General features: G+C 46.9%; 1 protein-coding gene across 1 annotated transcript; it reads right to left on the bottom strand.

Moving 5' to 3' along the window:
- Positions 1-801: 801 nt before the first annotated feature.
- Positions 802-25,102, bottom strand: COTL1 (coactosin like F-actin binding protein 1). The gene is made up of 4 exons (XM_063141052.1): positions 24,611-25,102; positions 24,048-24,130; positions 10,350-10,507; positions 802-2,857 (listed from the first exon to the last, which is right to left on the bottom strand). The coding sequence occupies exons 1-4, from the start codon at positions 24,685-24,687 to the stop codon at positions 2,747-2,749; spliced, it is 429 nt and encodes a 142-aa protein (XP_062997122.1). The 5' UTR covers positions 24,688-25,102; the 3' UTR covers positions 802-2,746.
- Between the last annotated feature and the right edge of the window lie 914 nt (positions 25,103-26,016).

Genomic DNA, 26,016 nt, shown 5'->3' with positions numbered 1-26,016 from the left:
AAGCCCTGTTGGAGCTAGTGGGCCTTAAGCTCCAATCCTAGACACCCTTACCTGGGAGCAAGCCCCACTGAACTCAATGAGGTTGCTTACATCCGAGTAGACATGTAGGACTGCACTGCTAGTTCTAGTTAAATAAAATGTGTAGGGTTGTGTTGAATATCTGTTAACAAACGTTTCTCCCTTTAAGCATGTTCTCTCAGTTATTATAACCTTTCCCAAACTGGTAACCACCACTCAGAAGTCTAAAGGACCTATCCAAGGTGCCAATACGTCCTTTAGACTTCTGTCTGAAACCCGGAGCAGATTTCCCGCCCCACTGATATCAGAGCACCAGCCTCCACTGGTTTTATGAGAACACAGTTGGGTTTTAGGCTCCATAAATCTAAGTCAGTCTGGAAATGTTTTAATGGCCGTGGCTTCTTCCATTAAAACTCTGGGTTTTGTAGTGTTGTGAGAGCACTGGGATTTATTTATTTGTTGACAGAAATGACTGATCCTTAAGCAGTACTGCGGTTTCCACAGTCCTTTGGTCACGAGATACCATCAGAGAAAAGGGTTGAAACTGGTTTAAACTTGCGAGGCGGATGGACCCTGTCCCTCAAGATGTGATGCTCTGAATGATAAGCAAAGGGGTCCAGGTTTGACACCGGATTACCATCGTTCCAGGACAAACCCCACTGAAAAACAAATGGATGCTTCCCAGTAGCAGGATGTTCCAAGGGCATAACCAATGCAAGGGTGTATTTGTCAGCGAGTCCTCAGACACAATTTCCTTACACATGACACTATCCAAAACACAAATGCAGAGATTAATTTTTAAAAAGCCAACAATTGTCCAAACAGTACAAGCAAAAGATGAGACGTTTTGCTTCCCCCCTGCCCCACCGTTTACCGCAAGGTATTTTAAAAAACCAAATAAAATGAGAAGCACTTTAAAAAGAGAAAGAGAGAGAGAGAGAGAGAGAAAGCAGGCGAAAACATACTATATAGCACAGAGCCCAGCAATTCTGTTAAGGCAAAAGTAAGTATATTCCTTCTGATTCCTTTAAAAGCGGAAATAAAGATTGTATTTCCTCATGACTGCTATTTACTGCTCATCGGATATTTCAGCTCCTGTCTGATTTTTACTGCCGTTGACTGGAGCTGATCCTGCACATTCACCCTCCCCATGCCAAAAACAGCCTCAGACGAAAGTCCTACAACTCCCAGCATGCCCCAGGCAGGCTGGTTGAGGCAGGGTGGGAATTGAAGGGCTGTTTCCTGTCTAAACCACGTGCACCCTGACGGAGTAGTTGACCAACTCAGCCTTCTCCCCTTCAGATGTGTTAGACTGTAACTCTCATCAGCCACAGCCTGCATGACCTTTGGCCGTGCTGTCTGGGGGTGATTGGTATTGTAGTCCCAACACATCTAGAGAGCAGCAGGTTGGGAAAGGCTCAACTAACTACACCAGGGCTGGATTCCATGGCGGAGAAGCTCCAGGTGGCTGCATTCCAGTGGTGGGCGGGGCCAGATGCAAAGTGGGCGGGGCAAAAAGACCAGCATAGGTTATGCCTAAAGCCCTTGCTGCCAGTCACTAAGCCTTAGGACAGGCATTTCGACCTTTTAGAATAGGTGGGGGGAGACTGCGCAAAAGCTAGGGGAACACTAAATGATTGATGGTTGGACAAAAAGGGGGTGTGGCCAGAGGAAGGGGTGGGGCCTGAGGAAGGGGTGGGGCAATCTGGGGAACCCCAGAGGTCCTGATTGGGACCTCAGGTGGGCCAGATAGGGGGCCCGTATTTAAGGGCCCCTGTACTACACGATCCTATAAATGTTTACTCAAAGTCCATTTTCCAGGTAAGTTAGCGTAAGACTGCAGCCTCAGCTTGCAATCCTACACGCACTGATTTGAGAGCTCAGATGAAGATGCTTTTGAGTAAGCTTGCTTAGCGTCCTTCTGTAAAGACTGTGATCATGCAGACGCTTAATTGGGAGTAACATCCATTGGACTCAGTAGAATATAGTTCTGCGTCAATAGGCCTAGGATTGCATTGTAAGGCCACAGTCCTACGGGCCCGTCTTTAGAAGCAATCCTATGCATGTTTCCTTGGAAGTAGGTCCCATTGTTTCCAATGGGATTCACTTTTTGAGTAGGCATGCATTGGATTGCAGGGTCAAGTCTCATTGATCACTGAGGGATTTGCTTCCACGAAAGCACGCGTATGATGGGGCTGCACCCAACCCACTCTGCATGTATGACTCCTGTAGACACGTCTCTCGGGCAGCTGGAGGGAGTCGGAGTGTGAATTCATACACGGAAAATAATAACGCTCATTTCATTGCTAAGCCACTACCGATGGCTTTCCAGAAGGACAATGGATCTATCAAAAAAACAAGACCAGAACTTCGATAGAAATGGCAACGTGCTTCTACGGCCAACACATCTTCTCAGAGCCAAGGTGCTATGGGGCCGAGTACCCATGTAATGTTTGTTAAGAGAGAAAGACAATGATTTAGAAAAGAAAAAGGAAAGGGAGGCAAGAGGAGAGACCGGAAACGAAGGAGATGCTTCACTGGATGGAATGAGAACTCAAGGTCCACTTTGGGAGGCAGGAAGGGACTCCGAAGGCGCACAAAATGAAGCCGTGGCGTCCTCTCGCCCGCCTCCGCTCCTCTCCCAGTTTCGCTCTTGAAGATCAATTGTGCTTTTTCCCTCCTTCCCTTCCTGATCCAGGCAGGAGGCACAGTGCATTTTGTTTTGTTTTTACTCTGCCTGAGCATCGTAGTTTGCACCTCCGGCTTTCTTCAGCTCGCCCTTGATGTAATCCTCGTCCAGTTCCTTGTGGTCACTGATCACAAACTCTTTGGCAAAATTCTGTGGGAGACAAAGGAAGCAAAGCTCAGGAGGCGGTAAGGGGGGAGGTGGTGTCATAAGGAATTAGGGCTGAGATGCATTATTGCTTGCACACTTTTATAAGACCAAAGTGGGGTGGGAGTGGAGGTGTTTGCAGAATGATCCAGAACCCCTCCAAAGGTACATTTGTTGGGGGTTCTGTGTAGTTGCTCACAGCCACAGTGTTCCCTATGTCTACTACTGAGTGAGACGACACCATTTTATCTTCTCCTCCACTGCATGATTCTAGCCAATCAGGGAGCACATAATGAGTGAGATGGCACCTTTTTATCTTCTCCCCCACTGCATGATCCTAGCCAATCAGGGAGCACATAATGAGTGAGATGGCACCTTTTTATCTTCTCCCCCACTGCATGATCCTAGCCAATCAGGGAGCACATAATGAGTGAGATGGCACCATTTTATCTTCTCCCTCACTGCATGAATCTAGCCAATTGGGGAGCACATAATGAGTGAGATGGCACCTTTTTATCTTCTCCCCCACTGCATGATCCTAGCCAATCAGGGAGCACATAATGAGTGAGATGGCACCTTTTTATCTTCTCCCCCACTGCATGATCCTAGCCAATCAGGGTGCACATAATGAGTGAGATGGCACCTTTTTATCTTCTCCCCCACTGCATGAATCTAGCCAATCAGGGAGCACATAATGAGTGAGATGGCACCATTTTATCTTCTCCCCCACTGCATGATCCTAGCCAATCAGGGAGCACATAATGAGTGAGATGGCACCTTTTTATCTACTTCATTTATCTTCATTCATTTATCTACATAATGAATGAAATGGCTACAAATGGTGTGAATGGGGCTCTTTCCCCTTATGCCGAAACATACATGATCCTGCAGTTCCTCCCACCATTTCTTCTACTTTTCCCTGTCTCTCTCAACACCCATACCCTGGGGTCACCCAGTCTCTGATGAACCTGGCTGGCAGGAGACTCAAGGCAGACAAAAGAAAGTCCTTCTTCACATGACATGTGATTAACTTAATGGAATTGCTGCCCCAGGGCATGATGGATGCTGGCTTAGAGGGCTATCAAAGGGAAATTACATGAATTGATGGAGAAGGCTTGGCCTCACGGTGGCTATTAGCCACGGTGACTGAATGGAACCTCCAGGTTCAGAGCCAGTGACCCTTTGAATATCGGTGCATGCAGGGGACAAACAACAAGGGAGCCCCCCAAACAGCATAGCTGTTACCTTCAAGGGCTGCCTATGGGCTTCCTAGAGACATCCAGCTGACCGCTGGGGGAAGCAGGAATGCAGGACTAGACAAGCCTGTAATCTGATCCAGCAGGGCTCCTCTAACGTTCCCTGGGGCGTCAGGAACTATGAGAACATTGGGCTGGGTAGGGTGGTGGAGTGGCCATAACCCCAATTCAGTTCCCCTCGGCCACAGATAAGCATTGTTCACAGGTTTTGTGCAACACTCGCACCTTCCGTCTTGTTGAAACACACCAGGGAAAGGCCACTCTGCCTGTTTCAAGCAGAAACAAGTTTCTAGTTCCTCTGAAATTCCAGGCACAAGACACACATTTCGAGGACAAGAGCCTCTCAGCTCGCCTCTCTGGCCCCCGCCTCGCGGCCTTCCCATCCTGACCTCTCGGCTGTGTCCCCGGGAATGAATTGCCGCCTTTGTGTTTGTCCCAGAGCGTACGGCCATCACAAACAAGCGTGGCCATTTAGTTTGGGCCAGGAAACCGAGCGGCAGCAATAAGCCGAATCGCTTCACACGATGAGAACAGGCAACGTTTTGCACAAGGCCCCGCAGAAACCCACAGCAAACGGTGCCTCTGCAAATGGTCTCATTCCATCGACTGATCGATCGAATGCACCAGATTGGTTCGGAGGGCTGTAACAGAGGCACCAATATCCTGTCGTTTGCAGGTGTCGCCCGGGCGCCGCTCATAGCATCAGTGTGCAAATGCGGCATCCTGAAATCGAAAGCGGCCCGTTCCACGCATTCAGGAACAGGTTTACTTTGTGGATGCGGAGTGTGTGAATAAGGGAATTGTTGTGAGTAAATGAGTGATGGAGTTTTATGTTGTGAATGTGATACATAGGAGGCAAGCTCCCCCACTGAGACCCGCCTAGTCAGGGCCGGTGCCAGACTATGTTGCGCCCTAGGCAAGGTGAGCTACTTTCACCACCCCCACCACCCCAAAAAATGCCAACTTTGATTTTTAAGAACATATGTTTCCTGGAAAAAATAAGAAGCACAAAACTTGAAACTGCTAAATTTATTTTAAAGTGCAAGAAATACGTCATGCCAATTATAGCAAACAAATTGGAAAGGAACGTCTATGGGTCTAAAATGTATTATTTAATAAGAATATCACCTCCAAATCATCCCCCCCAACTCACACGCACGCACACACACACACTCAGCATCACTCACTCCAAGCAAACACACGCATGAACACATGCATTCACTCAAAGACCCCATGCATCCCATTCACCCATACATTCTCTCTCTCTCTCTCTCTCTCTTCCGGGCGTGTTCCGGAAGTCTGAACGTAGAGTCGCCCCACCCCCACCCCAGCGTCCCTGGCTTCGCTTCGGCTGGGCGGGTGCAGGGCGTCATCTCGCCCGCCCAGGCCCAGCTGAATCCTTGGGCCGGCTCACAGCCAACGCACGTGAGTGCTGCACTGTGCCTGGCGCCCCTCTTAGCTTGGCGCTCTAGGCGGCCGCCTGAATGGCCTCTATGGTAGCACCGGCCCTGTGCCTAGTGCGAACACTGTCACCCTGCAGAAGCAGGTTAACTTTGAGGGGGTATGGAGGAAATTTATTGACTATGTGAATAAGGAAGTTGGAAGAACACCTCCATCAACATATATAGAGCTATGGAAAGCATAGGTTGGCGGGTAAAGAGATTTAGTTCCGGGGTGCCCTAAATTAAATTAAATTAATTAATGTTAAACAATTTTAAACCAAGGCAGGAATATATATATATATATATATATATATATATATATATATAGTATTGACTCCGAATGTATATATATATGATGTATTATTTGACCTATGTAACCAGAACTTACAATAAATAAATAAATAAATAAATAATAAAAAAGGTTAAGACTGCTCTGGAATATGATGAAGCATTTATGGCAATGGTCTAAGCAGGTGTATTTCATCAAAACTGTTTTTAGCTATCTAAACGGTTTTAAATTTTGTATATTTACATTTTGATGATGTATTTTATTGTCTTACGAATTGTTGCAAACTGCTTTGGCTTGAGAATAAGTGAATGAATGAATGAAATGTAAAGGACCTTCTGTCTCATTATGAACCTGGCCGGATATTAAGGCCTGCAGGAGATGTGCCCTTCAAGAGCACCTTTCGTTGAGCACGTGTGCAAACCGTGGAACTATGGCCGCCCCTACTCTCTTGGCTTTCAGAAAGGGTGTGAAGAAGACACCTCTTTTTAACCTAGACTTTCAAATTATGTACTGCTGTTTTGACGTGCTAAATGTTTTATTGTTTTAAGGTTTGATTCGTTTAAATTGCCGTGCTTTGGGGCGTTTTAGCAAATAAGGCGGCATGTGAAGGTTCGTAAGTAGATAAATAAATAAAACCAGCTGCCTTGCCATTATCAGCAACTGTAAGTGATTTGCGCGGGTGGATGAAGTCTATCGGGAAAAGATTAAGCACACACCCCACCGTTTTCCTGTTTCCTCCCAATGCTGTACAGGAGGCCGGCTGTTCCTATAGCTGGTTAACTATTAAAAGCTGCTCGCTTGTTAATTAGTTTGGACTGAAAGCACAGACCCTTTGAGCCTATTGTCTGCACACAGTGAGATAATCTGGGGCATTTAGGAGTTTCCAATATCAGCCGCACAGGGCTGGTCGAGAAAAGAAACTGCTTAGAAAGGTCGAGAACAGAAAGAACGGTACACATTTGTGTAGGTGGGTCTTTAAGAAGACCCATCTTTCAAAACATGTACGTTACTTTGTTATTAAATTGCACCCTGCGTTTCTTTTTTTTTTTAAAAAAAAAATTGCATCCATCAAATGCATCCCAGGCGGGTAACAATAATAAAATGATACCAGGGCAGGAGCTACATGACTGCTTTAAAATGGTTTATAGCAGTAGTGACTACTATTGGGGTCCAGGAGTGGATCTACACAGAGTCGTCGGGGCGCCCTGAAGGCGCTTGTATGCGGCTCCAGGGTGCCCCGAAACTCCTAGTGTAGATAGAGGCGGCGGAGGCCCCGCATCGCCCCTCGTGGGGACAGGGCAAAAAGTTTCCGGGCTCTCCGGCCGCGTCCTTGCCGCCGCCGCTCACCTCCACCGTTGTAATTCTGTTCTTCTTTGCCTCCCCCGGCTCTGGGAAATGAAGTGCCCGCTGCGCAGTGACGGCGGAAGAGCAGGAGGCCGCGGGTGGAGGACGTGCGCCGCCTCAGCCCTCTCCATCGCCGAGTCGACGAAGAGGGAGGAAGGGAGGAGGAGGAGGAGGAGGCAGCGAAGGGACTCCCCCCCCCCCGCCTGGGGTGGACACGCTGGAGAAAAAGGCGGCGAGAAGGAAAGGTCAGGCTAACCCCGGGCCGGAGAGCCCGGAAACTTTTTGCCCCGTCCCCGTGAGGGGTGATGCGGGGCTGCCACCGCCGCCTCTATCTACACTAGGAGTTTTGGGGCGCCCCGGAGGTGCCCCGACGACTCTGTAGATTTGCTCCAGGACACACTCCAGAGACAGTTTTCAAACTGTTTTCAACGTGTCACATCCTGCTTGGTGTAGATCTAGCCGAGAAAAGGAAACAATGGCTGCATTCGCACGCAGGGCTAAATCTTGGTTTTACGTCATGAGGATGAGCTGCTTTTGATTCATGTGCTCATTATTATTATTATTATTATTATTATTATTATTATTATTATATTTATTTGTATCCCGCCTTTTGCCCAATGCTGGGCCTCAAGGCAGCCTTACAAAGTTTAAAACATACATTGGGGAGGGGAGAGACAAAACCATAAACATTTAAAATACACAACAAAGTTATAAGACATTAACACAGATGGAGAGCCAGATTACTCCTCCTCTTCCAGTGTAGCCTCTAAGAGGCGTTAGGAAGTTTTGACTTTCGTTTTAGATTCACCACATTGCAGCATCTGAACCTAGGAAATCTGTGCTTGGTCTTAACCATGGTTAGTGGAAACAACCCAGCTTCAAAACACAGTTTATGAAGCTGGCTTGTTTTTGCAGTTAAGAGTAACAAATTTGGATAAATCCCACCCCCCTTCCGAACAATATTGTCCCACATACAGGAGTCAGCCTTCAAGGTTATATTAAGATGGTATATAACTCCAATTCAACTCTCACATGCAACGACTTCAATCTCCCCGTTGTGTTGGAGAGGATGCGACGAAAAGGGCTTTGGGTTACATATGTGGTGGGAGTGCAAGGCCCTGAAGCAGTTCTGGGAAACTATCTTCAATATAATTTCTAAGGCCACTGATCAGATAATCTTGCCAAAACCAAGCCGTGCCCTGCTGTCTCTGCCCAATGCTCTAAACCCCTCCCTTACCCATAAAGAATTGGTATTCATCCTCCTGACGGCAGCTCGTTTAGAAATCGCTGAACATTGGAAGGATCCCAAGGGTCCTACACTCACTGGATGGAAAGGGAAAGGGTGGGATATAGCCTGCTCAGAAAAATTAACCTACCACCACGGAGTTTCGTTGGGCCAACTTAGCTATGACCGTTTCGATGAAATATGGTCTCCTTTTCTCGATTACATCAATGGCACAGATGCGACATCCAACTCTGGTTTAACTAACCTTCCTTTGACCACAGTAAATTGAGAGAAACAAGCTTGGTTTGGCATCTACAGAAATCGTGAGGCCTCTGTTTGTTTCTTTATTAAGAAAGCTGTCTGACTTGTATGTTTTTTTATATATATTTTTAACTTTTTTAACCGTTTGGTTAAATAGAGTTTAATAAAAAAAGAAAGAAAAAAAGAGTAAGCGCGTTTTAGGGATTGAATGTAACGCAAAACTGGGGTTACCCTAAAATGGAATCCGAAGAGACAACTGTAAGTCCTTAGTTTAGCGCAAGGGTGCAGAACCAGGGGCCAAGGGGACAAATTCAACAGTCCAAGGGTTCAACAGAAGGCCACAGCCCCGCCCTCCCCCCAAACACCCAATCATTTGAGCGCCATGTTTTGGTAGAGAGGTGGGATACAAATCAAATCAATACATTTGTGATTTTCCAGCTTTTGAGCAGTTCCCGCCCCTCACCCCATTCTAAAACATTGAAATTCCTTTCCCAAGGCTTAGTTACTGGCAGGACACACTTGCTGGTATTCTGGACCATCTTCTTTTGTCTTCAGCCCCACGCACCAGTGGAACGTGGCCCCCAAGATCTTCTCCAATACTGAATTCGGCCCTCAGGCTGAAAGCATTTCTGCACCCTGGTTTAGTGTTTTGTAGAAACTGGACCGTAAAGGCTAGTTATGGTAGGGTGACCATATTTTGGAAACCAAAAAGGAGGACAACATGGTTGCCCCCAAGGGGGCGTGTCCAGTACCAAGGGGGCGTGCCCACCCGAACATAGCCTTGGTCACATGTCTGATTTTACAACACACATTTAAGACAAATCTGTTCTACATAACATCTTAATGTTAAAATCACTGAAATAAAGAACAAGTGAGAGATTCAATGTATCTGAAATTAACTTCACTCACTCCTACTTTTGTAGGTTTTGCTGTACTTTGAAGCTTTTGCTATACTGTGTGTTACATTCTCCCCTTCCCTCAAATATCTTTTCTGACTGTATCTTCACTCATTGCAAGCTGCTGTTGTTGTTAACAGGGTTTGCTACTGGCCCCAGATCGGTTTCAAATTCGGTATGTCTAAAGCTATCATGGTGCCAACTTTCAGCTCTTTATCTTTAAAAATGACAGTTTAAAAATAATAATTTTAAAACCTCGTTTTTTAAAAAAATTCCTAAAAAATCAATGGATGAACAGATCTGTTTCAAATTTGGTGTGGCTAAAGCTCTACCTAAATCCTATCATGGTACAATGTTTCATGTCATTATCTTTAAAAATGATGATTTTAAAAATAATAATTTTAAAACCTCAATTTTTAAAAAAAATCCTAAAAAATAAATGGATGAACGGATCTTTTTCAAATTTGGTATGACTAAAGCCCTTCCTAAGAGCTACCATTGTGCCAAATTTCTTGTCTTTATCTTTAAAAATGACGGAGTTATAAGCATTTTTGTTAATTCCCATTAGAGCTGCTCTTTGGAAAAAAATCCGGATTTCCCCTCCCCCTCCCGAATTTGCCATCAAAACCCTGGAAAAATCCGGGCAAATCCGGTCATATGGTCACCCTAGTTATGGTTGTACACCTGCTAAAGGCCCACTGGCAAGAACTCCATGGAGTTGCTCTTGCTCTCCAAAATAACAACAATCAACAACAACAACAACAACAACAACAACAACAACTTGCCTGTACTACTTCTTTCACCAGAGTCTTGTCGGTCCCCGTCTTGGCTCTCTGCAGGCCGCTGACGCTCTCCCCAATCCACGTGATCAAGGCAAACTTGACTCGCTTGCTCATGGCATCTCCGGTGGTGAATCGGACAAAGCCAAACAACCGAATGTCATCTTCAGGAGGACGGGGAAAAAGGCAAAGGTTAGGAAGGCAGAGGAATGGAATTAACGCTGGTTGAAGCATTTCACGGAGCCTCTTTGCAAAGGCAACGGGCCTGTGCAACCATCTGGGCCCAGGATCTCCACATGTTCTGTGGATCAACGTTGAGATCCTCTTTGGAGGTCCTTTGCAAAGTGCATGGCAGTGCAAGAAGGGGCCTTCCACAGTTGTGGGGCCACCACTGAAAATGTTGCCAATACTCGCTCGCTATTGCAAGAGGGGAGGCGGGGCTGCCTGAAGTCTGAATTGGCTCCCATTTAACCTCAGTTATAGCAGTTAGTTGAACTTTACGGGCCAGGTGGCCACATAGAATCATAGAATAGCAGAGTTGGAAGGGGCCTACAAGGTAGGGTGACCATATTTGGGAAACCAAAAAAGAGGACACCTAGTGTGTGTGTGGGGAAGCAGCTTTCTGAGTCCTGCAGAAAGTACGTTATTCCCCTGCCACCTTAAAGAACCTGATTGGAGTGGAGGAGGGGAAAGGATTTCATTCTGCACCACCACCATCCACTCCAATTGGGGCCTTTTCTATAATGTCCACGAATGACCCACTTTCCCCTTTAAGACCTCAATTGGAGCTCGGGGTGGGGGAATGATGTGCCTCAAGAAAGCATGTCATTCCCTCCTGCCATGCTAATGGCAGCCTTAAAGGGGAAGGTGTGTCATTCCAGGACATTATTGAAAATTATAGAAAATCCCCCCTGACACCATGGAAAGAACAAAAACCAGGACAAATCCGGGGAAATCCTGACAGTTGGTCACCCTACTACAAGGCCATCGAGTCCAACCCCTTGCTCAATGCAGGAATCCACCCTAAAGCATCCCTGACAGATGGTTGTCCAGCTGCCTCTTGAAGGCCTCTAGGGTGGGAGAGTCCACCACCTCCCCATTGTTGTACTGCTCTAACAGTCAGGAAGTTTTTCCTGATGTCCAGCAAGGCTAAAATGTGCAAGGCTAAAGCAGGACAAAAGAGGACCTGCCTTGCACAAAATCTGCATGTGCTGATTTAGATTTCTTTTTCTTTTTCATGATCAATGTACACGTTTATTGCATAACAACACCATCTTACCTTTGGGTCTTGGTTTTTATTTATTTATTTATTTATTTATTACATTTTTATACAGCCCAATAGCCGAAGCTCTCTGGGCGGTTCACAATTATTATTTTATACCAGTAATAATGTTGCTTAAAAAACAAATAAAACATCTGTTGTGTGTGTAAAATTGATAATCAACTCTGCATTTATCTTGATCATTTTGTGTTCATCTCTAGTAAGAATATTATATGCATTGCTCTTTAGGCTGATCGATTTGGTGAAGTCATAGTTCTACAATTTCTTTTTTAGTTACTTATTTACTTCTGATCATAGTCCTAACAAAAACATTGAGGCATGAGTGGATCTCCTCTTTGGAGCTGAAGAGGGCAATCTGTCCTTGTGAGACCCCTCTCCCCAGTTGGGTGTGGAAACCCCCATCATACTTGCTGCTCTGCTATCGGTCCTCTAACTGCAGAGATGGCAAAATGGGGGAGCATTCTGGCAAATTGGAGGGAGGCTGATTTAGATATAGTGATGCAAATTTGGAAATAATGGTGATGATACCATACGTCCCACCATAGTGAAGAAAAACAGTGACGAGATTATCTTGTGGCTGCCTGCTTAGTTGGCTGTCCAAATGCTAACAAGTATTTATTTATTGCACTTATATACCGCTCCCATAGCCGGGGCTCTCTGGGCGGTTTACAGAAATTCTAAAATTGAGATAAAAACAAGTATACAAAATTTAAAATTCTAAAACACAGAACATACACACATAAAGCATTAAAAACAGTTTAAAAACTAAACATGTGGGTGATTAAGATGTGCCGCCATATGCCTGGGCAAAGAGGAAAGTCTTAACCTGGCACCGGAAAGATAGCAGCGTTGGCGCCAGGCGAGCCTCGTCAGGGAGATCGTTCCATAGTCTGGGGGCCACCACCGAAAAGGCCCTGTCCCTCGTTGCCACACTCCGAGCCTCTCTCGGAGTAGGCACCCGGAGGAGGACCTTAGATGTTGAACGTAGTGACCGGGTATATTCATGTCGGGAGAGGCGTTCCGTCAGGTATTGTGGTTCCAAACCATGTAAGGCTTTATAGGTCAAAACCAGCACCTTGAATTGGGCTCGGAAACATACAGGCAGCCGGTGCAAGCGGACCAGAGCAGGTGTTATGTGGTCAAACCTTCTGGTTCCCAAAATCAATCTGGCTGCTGCATTTTGCACGAGCTGCAGCTTCCGAACCGTCTTCAAAGGCAGCCCTACGTAGAGCGCATTGCAGTCATCTAACTTGGAGTACTGATGGTACTGATGGGCAACTTCAAGGACCCTGCTGCTCTTTCTTCTTAGGCGTCTTTCTCTTAAAAGTGGACATGAATGGGACAGATTTCCCAATAGAAGATGCCTTCAAACAGAGCAGAGGACTCTAGGACACACGACTAGGAATGCTGCAGAAATCCACAACGGAATCCAACCTGCGGATTTCACAGTAGAACGGCTTTCCCCAAGACACACGGATTCCACAAACTCATAGACTCTGTTTTGGTTTTACTTTCCAGAATTTTACCCAAATTTAGTTGAAGAAAAATGTGTGTGTGTGTGTGTGTGTGTGTGTATATATATATATATATATATATATATATATATATATATATATTGGCTGAAAATGCACCTTTTCCCTAATTTGCAGAGGTTGGCAGGGGGATTGCACATTTTTGCAGGTGCAAATTTGCAAAATTGGGGAAAAAAATCCAGTTTGGTCAATGAGCAGATGATGGAATGAAGGCACCTGACAATCTGTGAAATGCAGACGCAACAGAGTTTACAAACCCCGTAGATCCCTTCACATGGCTGCTCTCTTTATGGGACTTTGCAGAAAGTTTCACTTGCTTCATGCATCTCATTTTGGCAGTCGGCCAAGCTCCCCTCCATCCTTAAAGGCACTGCTCTCCTTCCACCCTTTGCTGCCACCCTGCAAAATATATATTTTTAATCCTGTCTTCCAAAAAGCTGCCTGTCCTTTCTGCAAGCCTTGCAACAAACTGTTGTTGTAAGGAAGCAACCTCCTCTTCGAAGGGGAAACGCCGCCGCCATGCCACACACACCTCTCCCTCCCTTCTTCCCTTGCAAATAACTGAAAGTTTTGCTGAGAAACCAAGGAAACGGAATGGGATGTTGCCCATAGATAATGATAGGATGAGCAGGCAGAATGTGGAAGTATTCTCCCCTGGATTGCTTCCAACTCTATATATTCCACCCTTCCTCCCAAGAGTGACGTACATGGTTCTCACCCACTCCCCTTTCATCCTCACAACAAAGTTATAAGGTAGGTTAGCTGAGATAGTAACGGGATTCACGCTGGGCTGGCCCTACCATAAGACAGAGTGAGGCGGCTGCCTCAGGTAGCAGTTTTGGAGGGTTATGACATGGCAGTAAATGATTAGTTTGATTTGTTTCTATTTTTAACTGTCAGGGATAGGGAGAGGTGCTTGTGGGGTTTTCTGACCCATGTGTCAAATTAACTCCGCCAGTCTTGGGTACTATGTACCTTGATTTGGGTGAGGGAGGGGCACCATTTGCTCCTCTGCCTCAGGCAGCAAAATGTCTTAGGCCTACTGTGGCTTCTTCCAATTGCAGTGGTCTGCGGTGCCCACAGACACCGGGTTGCTGATTCACGTCATGTCATCCAAACCCAGCAAGGGTGGCTTGTTGGGTGGTTAACAAATCACCCCACAACCCTACAAGACACCGTAGATACTAGGTGATTTGTTAACCACCCTGACAAGCCCTGTTGATGGGCTCAGACATCATGGCAACCTACACCTGGTGAGGGCAATTAGGGAAATGAACCAGCACATGCAGGGGTGGTTAATTGGGCCTGTGTGTGACTGACCCAACCTTAGAACATAAAAAGAGCCGTGCTGGATCAGACCAAGGTCCATCTAGTCAGGTGTTCTGTTCACCCAGCAGCCAACCAGACGCCCACAGGAAACCCACAACGAGGACATGGTGCAACAGCACCTTGCCACCACAGCAACTGGTGTACCTGGACATACTGCCCCATATACCGGAGGTAGCACAGAGCCATCAGGACTAGTAGCCATTGATAGCCTTCCCCAAAATTTTATCCACCCCCCTTTTAAAGCCATCCAAATTAGTGGCCATCACGACATCTTGTGGTAGATAAATGCTCGCTGCCATTTTGCACCTGCTCTCTCTCTCTCTCTCTCTCACACACACACACCACACACACAGTCTCTCTCTCTCTCTCTCTCTCTCTCTCTCTCTCTCTCTCTCTCTCTCTCTCACACACACACACACACACACACACACACACACACACACACAACACACACAGTCTTTCTCTTTCTCTCTCACACACACAATCTCTGTCTCTGTCTCTCTCTCTCTCTCTCAAACACACACACAGTCTCTCTCTGTTTCTCTCTCTCTCTCTCTCTCTCTCACACACACACACACACACAGTCTCTGTTTCTGCCTCTCTCTCTCTCTCTCTCTCTCTCTCTCTCTCTCTCTCTCTCTCTCACACACACACACACACACACACACACACACACACACACACACACTAGCTGCTCTTTTGCTAGTAATGAACAATTCAGGACACTGACACTGTAACACTGTGCATGTTTACTCAGAAGCAACTCCCACTGTGTCCAATGGGGCATACTTCCTGCAGAGTGAATCCTTCTGGTGTACTCCGCATGTGTTGGATTGCAAGTCCCATCATTCCCAGCCAGCACCAGGCTGACTAAGGCTGGCCTCTTAGGTGTGCTGAGTGTTGCAGCTTAGAGCAGCTGCTGTTTCCCTAGTGAAACCTGAGCAGAACTCTTTCTACTCTGCGGGTGTTGCTTTGCACATAAGAGATGAATCACACAACCGACACCTGAAAGACACACAACGTAATCAGCGCTGCCCACGTCCATTTCTCACTAATCGGCAGGTGGCATTTTTGCAAAGCAGTTTCTTGGATGGGCAGATGGGTCCCAGGGAGCCAGGGCACAGCTTCTTCCCAAAGGCTTAAAATGCAATGGTGCAGTTAACAGACGCCCTACAGACGTTTGGGACCAAAACTTCCATAAGGCCTAGCCATTAAGGTCAATGGTCAGGGATTATGGGGGTTGCAGCAGTCATAAGAACTGCTTATGCGCTCTACGTAGGGCTGCCTTTGAAGAGGGTTCGGAAGCTGCAGCTCGTGCAAAATGCAGCGGCCAGATTGATTTCGGGAACCAGAAGGTTTGACCACATAACACCTGCTCTGGTCCGCTTGCACCGGCTGCCTGTATGTTTCCGAGCCCAATTCAAGGTGCTGGTTTTGACCTATAAAGCCTTACACGGCTTGGGACCACAATACCTGGCGGAACGCCTCTCCCGACGTGAATATACCCGGTCACTACGTTCAACATCTAAGGTCCTCCTCTGGGTGCCTACTCTGAGAGAGGCTCGGAGTGTGGCAACGAGGGACAGGGCCTTTTCGGTGGTGGCCCCCAGACTGTGGAACGATCTCCCTGACGAGGCCCGCCTGGCACCAACGCTGCTATTCTTCCGGCGCCAGGTTAAGACTTTCCTCTTTGCCCAGGCATATGGCAGCACATCTTAATCACCCACATGTTTAGTTTTTTAACGGTTTTTAACGCTTTATGTGTGTATGTTCTGTGTTTTAGAATTTTAAATTTTTGAATTTCTGTAAACCGCCCAGAGAGCCCTGGCTATGGGAGCGGTATATAAGTGAAATAAATAAATAAATAAATAAATAAATAAATAAATAAATAAATAAAATAAGAACAGCCCTGCTGGATCAGACCAAGGGTCCATCTAGACCAGCACTCTGTTTACACAGTGGCCAAGCAGCTGTTGACCAGGAACCCACAAGCAGAACATGGTGCAACAGCACCCTCCTGCCCATGTTCCCCAACAACTGGTGCATATAGGCTTACTGCTTCTGATACTGGAGGTAGCACATAGCCATTCACAGCCTTCTCCTCCAGGAATTTATCCAACCCTCTTTTAAAGCCACCCAACATTGTGTCCATCGTTATGTCTTGTGGTAGAGAATTCCACACTTGAACTCTGCACTACATGAAGAAGTCCTTCCTTTTATCTGTCCTGGATCTCCCACCATTCAGCTTCATGGGATATGACCCCATTAAGTTCTAGTATCATGGGAGAAGGAGAGAAATGCCTCCCTGTCCACATTCTCCACACCATGCATCATTCTGTACACCTCTATCAAGTCTCCCCTTAGCCTCCTTTCCCCCCCAAACTAAACAATCCCAGCTGTTGTAACCTTCCCTCATAGTGCAATGGTGGACACAGGACCAAAGGAAAAATGGGGTTGAACGAGAAAATGTCAGCATAGTTTCCCTTAAAGCTCTTACTGCAAGTAATAAAGTCTTGGGAGAACCTTTCCAACCATTTAGAATGGGGAAAGGTCTGTGCACAAGTCAGGAACACCCCCACCCCCACCCCCACTTGATGGTTGGGAGAAAGTGTCACGGCCGGTGGAAGGGGGTGTGGCCATCGATGGCACCTCGGAGTCCGTATTGGACCCCAGGCAGGCTGGATTTGCCCTGCAGACCTGAGGATGAACATTTTTGGAATGGGATTCCTTCAAGCACAGGGTGTCATCCAACAGACCTTCAAACAGAGGACTGCCCGCCTTATGTGTGTTACTTTCTGTGGCTCACCAGCCCAATCAATAAGCTCTTGTCACTAGCCCGCAGGCAGCTGAAACCTACTATTTAAAGAGTGAGTCAACAGATAAGGTCTCCAGCAACTACCTTTGCACATACATAAGAACATACAGACGTGCCATGCTGGATCAGACCAAGGGTCCATCTAGTCCAGCACTCTGTTCGCACAGTGGCCAGTCAGCCATCGGCCAGGGACCATCAAGCAGGACATGGTGGAACAGCACCCTCCCACCCATGTTCCCCAGCAACTGGTGCACACAGGCTTACGGCCTCAAATACTGGAGGTAGCACATAGCCATCAGGGCGAGTAGCCATGGATAGCCTTCTCCTCCAGGAATTTATCCCACCCCCTTTTAAAGCCATCCAGATTGGTCAGGCAGTACTCAGACCAACAGAACTCCTTCCCCCTTTTTAACCAGTGCCTCCTCCGCCTTCAGCAACAGCTTGATCTGTAGATATTAGCTTTCTATATATGATCTGCCTGTCTGTCTGTGTATATTCATCATCGGGGTGCATGGGGTGCTAAACAGGCAGGCTTCTGCCCCCAACAGCTTTACAATCTAGAATTCCACATAGAAGAGAACACAAAGGAAGAGGAGAGAAACGTAGACGGGGTGAAGAGAGGGTGTGTGTGTGTGTGTTAGTGGGAACACCCAGTCTAAGTAAAAGCATTTAAATTAAAGACGTTTGCTTTTAACAGAGAATCAAGTCCGAATTCCAGATGGCCACAAGGAAGTGGAGGAACAAGTAAAATGGCATCTGCCTGACAGCCTAGGGAAGTGCATTTTGCAAAGGCAGAGAGAAGGGGGTGGAGGTGGGAAATGATTTGCAGGCAGCCAGGAACAGCCTGTCAATGAGAAACTTAACCACAATCATTACCATAAGGAAGGCTCAGCTTCTTCTTCTTCTTTTCACCCCTTTTTCTTTTCTCTCCCCCTTCCCACTCTTTGCAGATTTATTCTTCAGAGTAAACATTAAAGAGAAAGGCTTGCAGTGGCAGAACTTGAGGAACGTTTCGGGGGGGGGGGAGGCGGGAGGAAGCAAGAGCAATGTGTTCACTCTCGAACCCTCTTCCTGCCAGAAGCTTCCTGCTACAGACTGTAACGGAAGGAAGCCAGAGAAAGTGAGAAAGGCTCCGTGATGTAGTGGACCTGGGCCTTGAAAGGGATGCAATGCCGGCACTTTTTTTTATTATTATTATTATCAGGGACGCTGATGTCATTTGGCACACATACACACCCGGCTTCTCTGTGCCCTCTGAGTTCAGCTGCACTCCTCACGGTAGCTGTGGATAAGGGAAGGGATTTGCCCAAGAAAGCCAACGGTGTGATGTGGCTGCAAAACCAGGAAATGCTATTTGGGGCTGCCTTGATAGAAGGATAGCTTCCAAATCGTACGAGGTACTGTTCCCCAACGATTCAGCACTGGTACTGCGTCCAGTTCTGGGCACCACGGAAGAGATCCTGGCCCTCCTCTGTGTGACAACCTCATCATTGGAATGGGCTTGTGCAGCTGCCTCTCGCTCTGGCCCAGATAATGGTGGTGGTGAGAAGGAGGGACAGGCCATGGCTGAGTTGCTCGCTGACTTACTCTGCTTGTCAAGGGAGCCATGACGGGAAAGAGGATGAAGACCAAGGCCAGCTGGTGACAATGGTGGTGAGAAGGTAGACTCTCTGAAGGATGGGGCCCATGGAAGAGGACTTGTGCAAGACATCTTGCGCAACTGGTACAAAACGGGGCAGCACGGTTACTAACAGGGACTGGCCGACGAGACCACATCACGCCAGTCCTTTTCCAGCTTCATTGGCTGCCAGTCCAGGTCCGGGCCCGATTCAAAGTGCTGGTATTAACATTTAAAGCCCTAAACGGCTTGGGGCCAGGCTGTCTGAAGGAACGCCTTCTCCCGTATGTACCTGCCTGTCATCCTCAGGGGTCCTTCTCCGCGAGCCCCTGCCAAAGGAACTGAGGCAGGTGGCTACCAGGAGCAGGGCCTTCTCTGCTGTGGCACCCCGGCTGTGGAATGAGCTCCCTAAGGAGGTTCGCTTGGCTTTTAGACGCCAGGTGAAGACCTTTTTATTCTCCCAGCATTTTAACAGTCTATAAATCAATTTTAACTTGGTGTTTTAAATTCGTAATTTTGCATTGCTGCTGTTTTTATCTGGTTGAGCTTTTATATTGTATTTTATATTATGCTTTTATACTGTTGTTTTATATTTTGAATGTTTTTAATTTTTGTGAACCGCCCAGAGAGCTCCGGCTATTGGGCGGCATAGAAATGTAATAAATAAATAAATAAGAAGGGCCCCAAACCTGAAGCCAGCACTGGTTGTGGCTCCAGGAGGGAGAGAATGCCCACCCCTACTGGCAACCAGTCAGGAGGCAGCGGCAGAGACAAGGTGGCAGCTCGGTCTGTACCGTGCAAACAGACAGTGGCTGATTGGTTGGCTGCCCAGGCCTATAAAAGCAGTCGCTAGCCAATCAGCAACCACACGCTTGCACAGTGTTAACTGAGCTACTGCCTGCCTTCTCTGCTGCTTCCCAATGACTGCTGGTAAAGAAAGGCTTCCTTTTCATAGAATCCTAGAACTGCAAACCACCTCAAAGGTCATTTAGTCCAACTCTCTGCTGATGCAGGAAGACCACTACCACAGCATCCCTGATAGGTGCTTAAGGAAGGAGAGTCCACTGCCTTCTGAGTCAGTCTGTTGAGCCATAAAAAAACAAAACTTCCTAACGTTTAATTAAAAACCCCTTTTATTGTCATTTGAACCCATTGGTTCAGATCCTATCCTCTGGAGTTAACCAAAACCAAAATTGCTCCATTACCTCTGACAGCCCTTCAGATCTCTTAATCTTCTCTTCCCCAGGTTAAACATGCCCGGATCCCTCAACCTTTCCTCAGAGGTCTCCGCTCTTGATTGTTTCCCCATGGCAGTTCCCACTGCTGAACCACCTCACCAACCCTTCTCGTAATGCATCCTTCAGATCTGGTGATCTCGAGGATACGAACGAACAGGAGTCCTTGGAGAAAAGTCATCACCCCTGCCCCCAGTTGCTGTGAGGATTGCAGCGGAGCTTAGAAAGAGCAGGAAGCCTGGGGAGATGGGTAAAAAACAATGCCGTTTTCCCTGCTAATAAAAATCATAGAATCATAGAATAGCAGAGTTGGAAGGGGCCTACAAGGCCATCGAGTCCAACCCCCTTCTCAATGCAGGAATCCACCCTAAAGCATTCCTGAAAGAGGGTTATCCGGTTGCCTCTTGAAGGCCTGTAGTGTGGGAGAGCCCACCACCTCCCTAGGTAACTGGTTCCATTGTCGTACTGCTCTAACAGTCAGGAAGTTTTTCCTGATGCCCATCTGGAATCTGGCTTCCTTTAACTTGAGCCTGTTATTCCGTGTCCTGCACTCTGGGAGGATCGAGAAGAGATCCTGGCCCTCCTCTGTGTGACAACCTTTTAAGTATTTGAAGAGTGCTCTCATGTCTCCCCTCAATCTTCTCTTCTCCAGGCTAAACATGCCCAGTTCTTTCAGTTCTGTCCCGGTGCTTTGACTTTGTGTGTCCTGATTTTACTACACCATTCTCTCTCAGTCGTATGGTCATGTAAATATTACTTAACCAGGGCCTACTCCACTCCCATATGAATGTGAGAATAGCTGTGCTGCATCAGCCCACAGGGCTCTCTAGACCTACATTCTGTTCCCATAGCTGCCAGTGGGAAGCCCATGGGAAGACCACAAGTAGAATATGGGTGAATCAACACCCTCATGCTTATGTCCCCCAACAGCTGGTGTACAAATGCATACCCTAACTGATACTGGAGGAAATATATAATCATCACGACTGTTATCCATTGATAGTTTATCAGTGATAGCTTCGCCTCCACATCAGGGTATCCACTGTCTCTGTCTACCACAGAGAAACCTCATCTCTAGGAACCAAAAGCAGATAAGCCTCTGGGATATCTTTGTATGACCTCACTGAACACAATTCTTCTAGCGTGGAATGAATTCCGTTACATGAAGTGTGTGTGAACGACACAGAACGGAGTCACATCCTCCTGAACCACTGCTTCTGAGAGCCTTGCATTTGTTCGTGTGAATGGAGCACAATGATGCTAGTCGGTGATGCCCCAGAGGCAAGTGGGGAAACATCCAACCCTAGTTATTGGGTTGGGGGAGGAGGAAGCTGCTCGAATGAACAGATTTCCACAAAGTCATTCATCAAAAGATTTATACGAAGTCATTCATCAATGTGTCCGTCTCTTGACAAAAAAACCACACACATCTTTCTGCAATCCTGCTGAGCCATTCTGTTTCTGCTCTGTTATTCTAAATCAAACGACAAGCAGGAACTGACTGCACTCCGGCAAAACTGACTGTCTCCCAGATGGAAAATCAGAGCCAAGTGCAACTTGCACTCTGCACATTAACAGAGGATATGAATAAGGAAACAGCCCAGACCAGAGAATTTGCTCCTAGAGTGCACTAGGTTGCTTCACAGCGCATACATGCACCCTTTCGTGGAACAGTAAGAAGCCCTGTGTGGCGCTTGGGAGAGAAAGCACTGGAAAGTGATGTTCACTTTTGCAACTATTCACAAACATATTGGCTGAGCAGGTATTATGAAGCTGCTGCCAAAGAAAGCACACTGACAGACCATTCTAGTCTCTAAATTACATTGCTTCTGCTCCCTACTCTGCAAATCCAGATCAGCTTTCTCCCAGCCAAGTCCAAACCATTGCAATTCAGCTCTCCTGAGTGCATGCATGTGTGCAAAGATCCACACCCACACCCACCCACACACCATGCTAAACTCTGGTTTGAGCAAATAGTTCCTTCTTCAAGGGGATGCAACTGACACAAAGGGAAGGCATTCTCCTGAACCAACAATGCTGTTGTGACTTCACTCCCCTTTCCACTGCTAAAAGTTATTCTTCCCATTTTATAGATTGGGAAACTGAAGTCCAGGCCAGCTCCACTTGCAACCTGAGTCCAAATAGTTAATGCATGTCACTTTCACAGCCATTTAAAAACAAAACAGTCATTCAAGAGCTCTTAGGAGTGAAATTGACATGCTCCTAGCATTCTGCATCCTTGTGTATTTTTTTAAGACACAAGTCTTTAGATTAAAAATGGATACAAAGCACCATAAGAGGTAACTCAAAGAGAATTGCCCAAAGACCTCATATCTCCATCTATAACCAGTACCAGAAGGATCAACTTCTCCTCTTTGAACTCCTGATGCCTGAAGATGTGGCAGTTGGAGACCAGGGACAGAGCCTTTTCTGTGTTGGCGCCCTTATGGTGCAATAGCTCCCATATATATTCATTTGAAATCTATCCATCAGTTTCTTGAGGATTTGCTGTATTGGGGCGTTGTTACTTTTAAAAAGAGCCTCGTGTGGCGCAGAGTGGTAAGCAGCAGTTACTGCAGCCGAAACACTCCCCACGGCTTGAATTCGATCCCAACGGAAGCTGGTTCTCAGGCAGCCGGCTCAGGTCGACTCAGCCTTCCATCCTCCTGAGGTTGGTAAAATGAGTACCCAGCTAGCTGGGGGAAAGGTAGCCACGACTGGGGAAGACAACGGCAAACCACCCCACTACAAAGTCTGCCAAGAAAACGTCAGCGAAAGCAGGCGTCCCTCTAGGAGTCAGCAATTACTCAAGTGCTTGCACGAGAGGTTCCTTTCCTTTTACTTTAAAAAAATGTCTTGTTGCTGCCACAAGGTTATCTTGTTGCTGCTGCCATTTCTTTTATTGATTGGACTGTGTGGTTGGCTATATCACGCTTTGCTTTTATTTGCACATTATTACTGATGGCTTTCCCATTCAATCCGATGCATTTTTACTCAAAAGTAAGTCCCATTGTGCCTAATGGGGCAGTAAGTGTGTTTTAGGATTCTATAAATAAAACTAGCCATATGTTAGTTTTATAAGCTCCCTTGAAGGCATGGTAACAAGAGGACAGGGATATAAATGAATTTTTAAACATGGCATTTTAAATAAAAAGAATAAATGCAGAGTAGATTGCAGACATTTAGGTTGAATCAAAGGCACATGTGCACATCAAAGCACACACAGTGTTGTGTAGGCACAGATCCTGAAATAGAGTGAATGCATACTTGAGCTCCCATGTTCATTTCAATGGAGGGCAGTTCCATGAGCACACAAAGGATGCGTGAACGAAGACACCGCCGTGGCCAGAATGAACGCCAGGTTCTGCCGGCTCATCATTTGCCCCCCTCATGCACAAGAAATTGCTGGTGGTGGATGAAAAGTTGTCACCGTTATTTTAAAATGGATTAATAAAAAAATGGCTTCGGTTACTTGGATTAAAGGGAGGAGGAGGAGAAGGAGGAGGAGAAGACGGAGAAGGAGATCCCCCTCCTAAAAGAGTACCACACCCTTTACAGTTTAGCAATGAAAAAGAGAAATAAGAAAGAAAGGAAAGAAAAGTTTGTCTTGGGGGGGGGAAGGGACCCTCAGCGCACACACGCACACACGCACGCACACACACACAACTTAAGTGCAAGTGTGAGACAAAAGACAGATTAGGTGAATGAGATCATTCCACCAGGCCGCTTACACATAGGGTGAGATCACAAAAAACCAGACATTCAAACTACTTGGACAGAGGAGACATTTGGGGAATATAAAATCCCTTTACAACCACAGGCGACCTCTTATTAATCCGTTTATTCCTCCACATCAGTGACGTCATCTTCCGACGAAAGTAAAGCGCCCTTACCTGTACATTGCCTTATAAACTCTTCATAATCGACTCCATGCTGCCCTGGGACAATTGTAGATCCTTCGTACTTAAAGGATACCCTTTAGATTTGCGGGGAGGAAAAGACATAATGAAAGATTTCATGTGAGCCAAAGGAAGCGTGGTTACGTGTGTGTGTGTGTGTGTGTGTGTGTGTTATTCTTTACATTTTAACTTTTTTATGGCCCATTTCCTCCACACTCTTTCTCACACACACACACACTGGTCGCAGTCAAAGTCCCAGGATTTCCAACTTGCAACCTTCCCCTTCCAGACTGTAAGCGGCCTTACCACTATCCTATGGGACATGCATATGGAGTGCCCAAGGCACACAACTCCATAACACACCTACAGCGATGGACAGTAACAATTAACCATCAACCCCGTTTATTTACAAGCTCATGAGCGTCTGCTTCTAGGACTGTTGCAAGGGTGGCTTTGAAAGGCGAGAGAGAACATTTGCTGGCACCCCCACCCCCACCCCAGATACCTGCGCTTTGAAACAAAAGAGGTGACCACGTCCAACGCACGCCACAACTTACCAGTTAACATCTGTGCTATCGTCTCTCACAAGATTGTACGCTTCCCTGCACGCCTCTTTGTCGATTTTTGTGGCCATATCTTGGAGGAGGGCTCTGAAGGTTCAAGGAAAGGGGTGTGTGGGTGTGAAGGCAACAGAAGGAGGGCTCCAGATGAATGGAGAATTTCAATCTCTCTCTCTCTCTCTCTTCTCTTCTCTTCTCTTTTCTCTTTATTCACCGGTATAGATTTGGGTAGTTGTCCAGAATCCCAGGAGACGGGTATCTCGGTGGCGTGCGTGCTCTGGTGTGAACACAGGAGCTGCTTGGCAAAGGTCCAAAGGGAGGAAAAAATGAAAAATAAAGAAGAGAGGAGCGAAAGAGAAAGGAAAGGGCTGTTAACGATGCAGCCGGCTCTTGCTGCTGCAGTTGATCATGCAGTCCTGGCTCGCTCACACCGCCTTGCCGAAATGATCAGTCAGAGCGGATCCCGATTAACCCCTTCGCTGCCGATCTGGGGAGGAAAAGGGTTCGGCCTCTTATCTGGTGTCACTCGATTGGTCCCTTTTCAAGAGGAGGAGGAGGCGGCGGCGGCGGCGGCGTCTGGCTTTCTTTCCAACCCCCCCCCTCCCTTCCCTCTCTCCTTCCCCCGGACATTTACTGAACACCCCTCTCTTCTGGAACGGAGTGGTCTTTTCTTACCGCCTACTCGGACTCTTTCTTCCCTGCTCTGCAAAGAATTGCTAGGATTTCTGCGTGGTGACGCCATAGCCCTCTCCGCCCCCCAAAAAGATGTGTAGGGAGTCTTTGAAAAGAATATATAGAATATTCATATAGAATATATATATTCTGCTGACTTGGGATTTGTCTTTAAGGGGAATCTAATGATTCTCATCTGTCCTTCGGATGTCGTGCAGAGGTTACTATGACAACAAAACCATCACAGGGTTGGAGTACAAAGTGAGACATGATTTGGGGAGGGGGGGACACACGGGGGAAGGGTCTCTGCTCTGGCACAAAATCAAAGAGTCCTCCTTGACTGCATGGGAGCCTTTTAGGCCCAATCCTAAAACACATTTGCTTCCATTTGTGCTCCATTAAGTTAGAACAGTTGTCTGTTCTGGGCACCACACTTCAAGAAGGACGCAGACAAGCTGGAGCGTGTCCAGAGGAGGGCAACCAGGATGATCAGGGGTCTGGAAACAAAGCCCTATGAAGAGAGACTGAAAGAACTGGGCATGTTTAGCCTGGAGAAGAGAAGATTGAGGGGAGACATGATAGCACTCTTCAAATACTTGAAAGGTTGTCACACAGAGGAGGGCCAGGATCTCTTCTCGATCCTCCCAGAGTGCAGGACACGGAATAACGGGCTCAAGTTAAAGGAAGCCAGATTCCAGCTGGACATCAGGAAAAACTTCCTGGCTGTTAGA

Source organism: Elgaria multicarinata, chromosome 14 (genome assembly GCF_023053635.1).
Source record: "Elgaria multicarinata webbii isolate HBS135686 ecotype San Diego chromosome 14, rElgMul1.1.pri, whole genome shotgun sequence".
Taxonomy (NCBI): Eukaryota; Metazoa; Chordata; class Lepidosauria; order Squamata; family Anguidae; genus Elgaria; species Elgaria multicarinata.
Note: the sequence above shows the minus strand (reverse complement) of the source record. Positions and strands in the feature narration are given on the sequence as shown.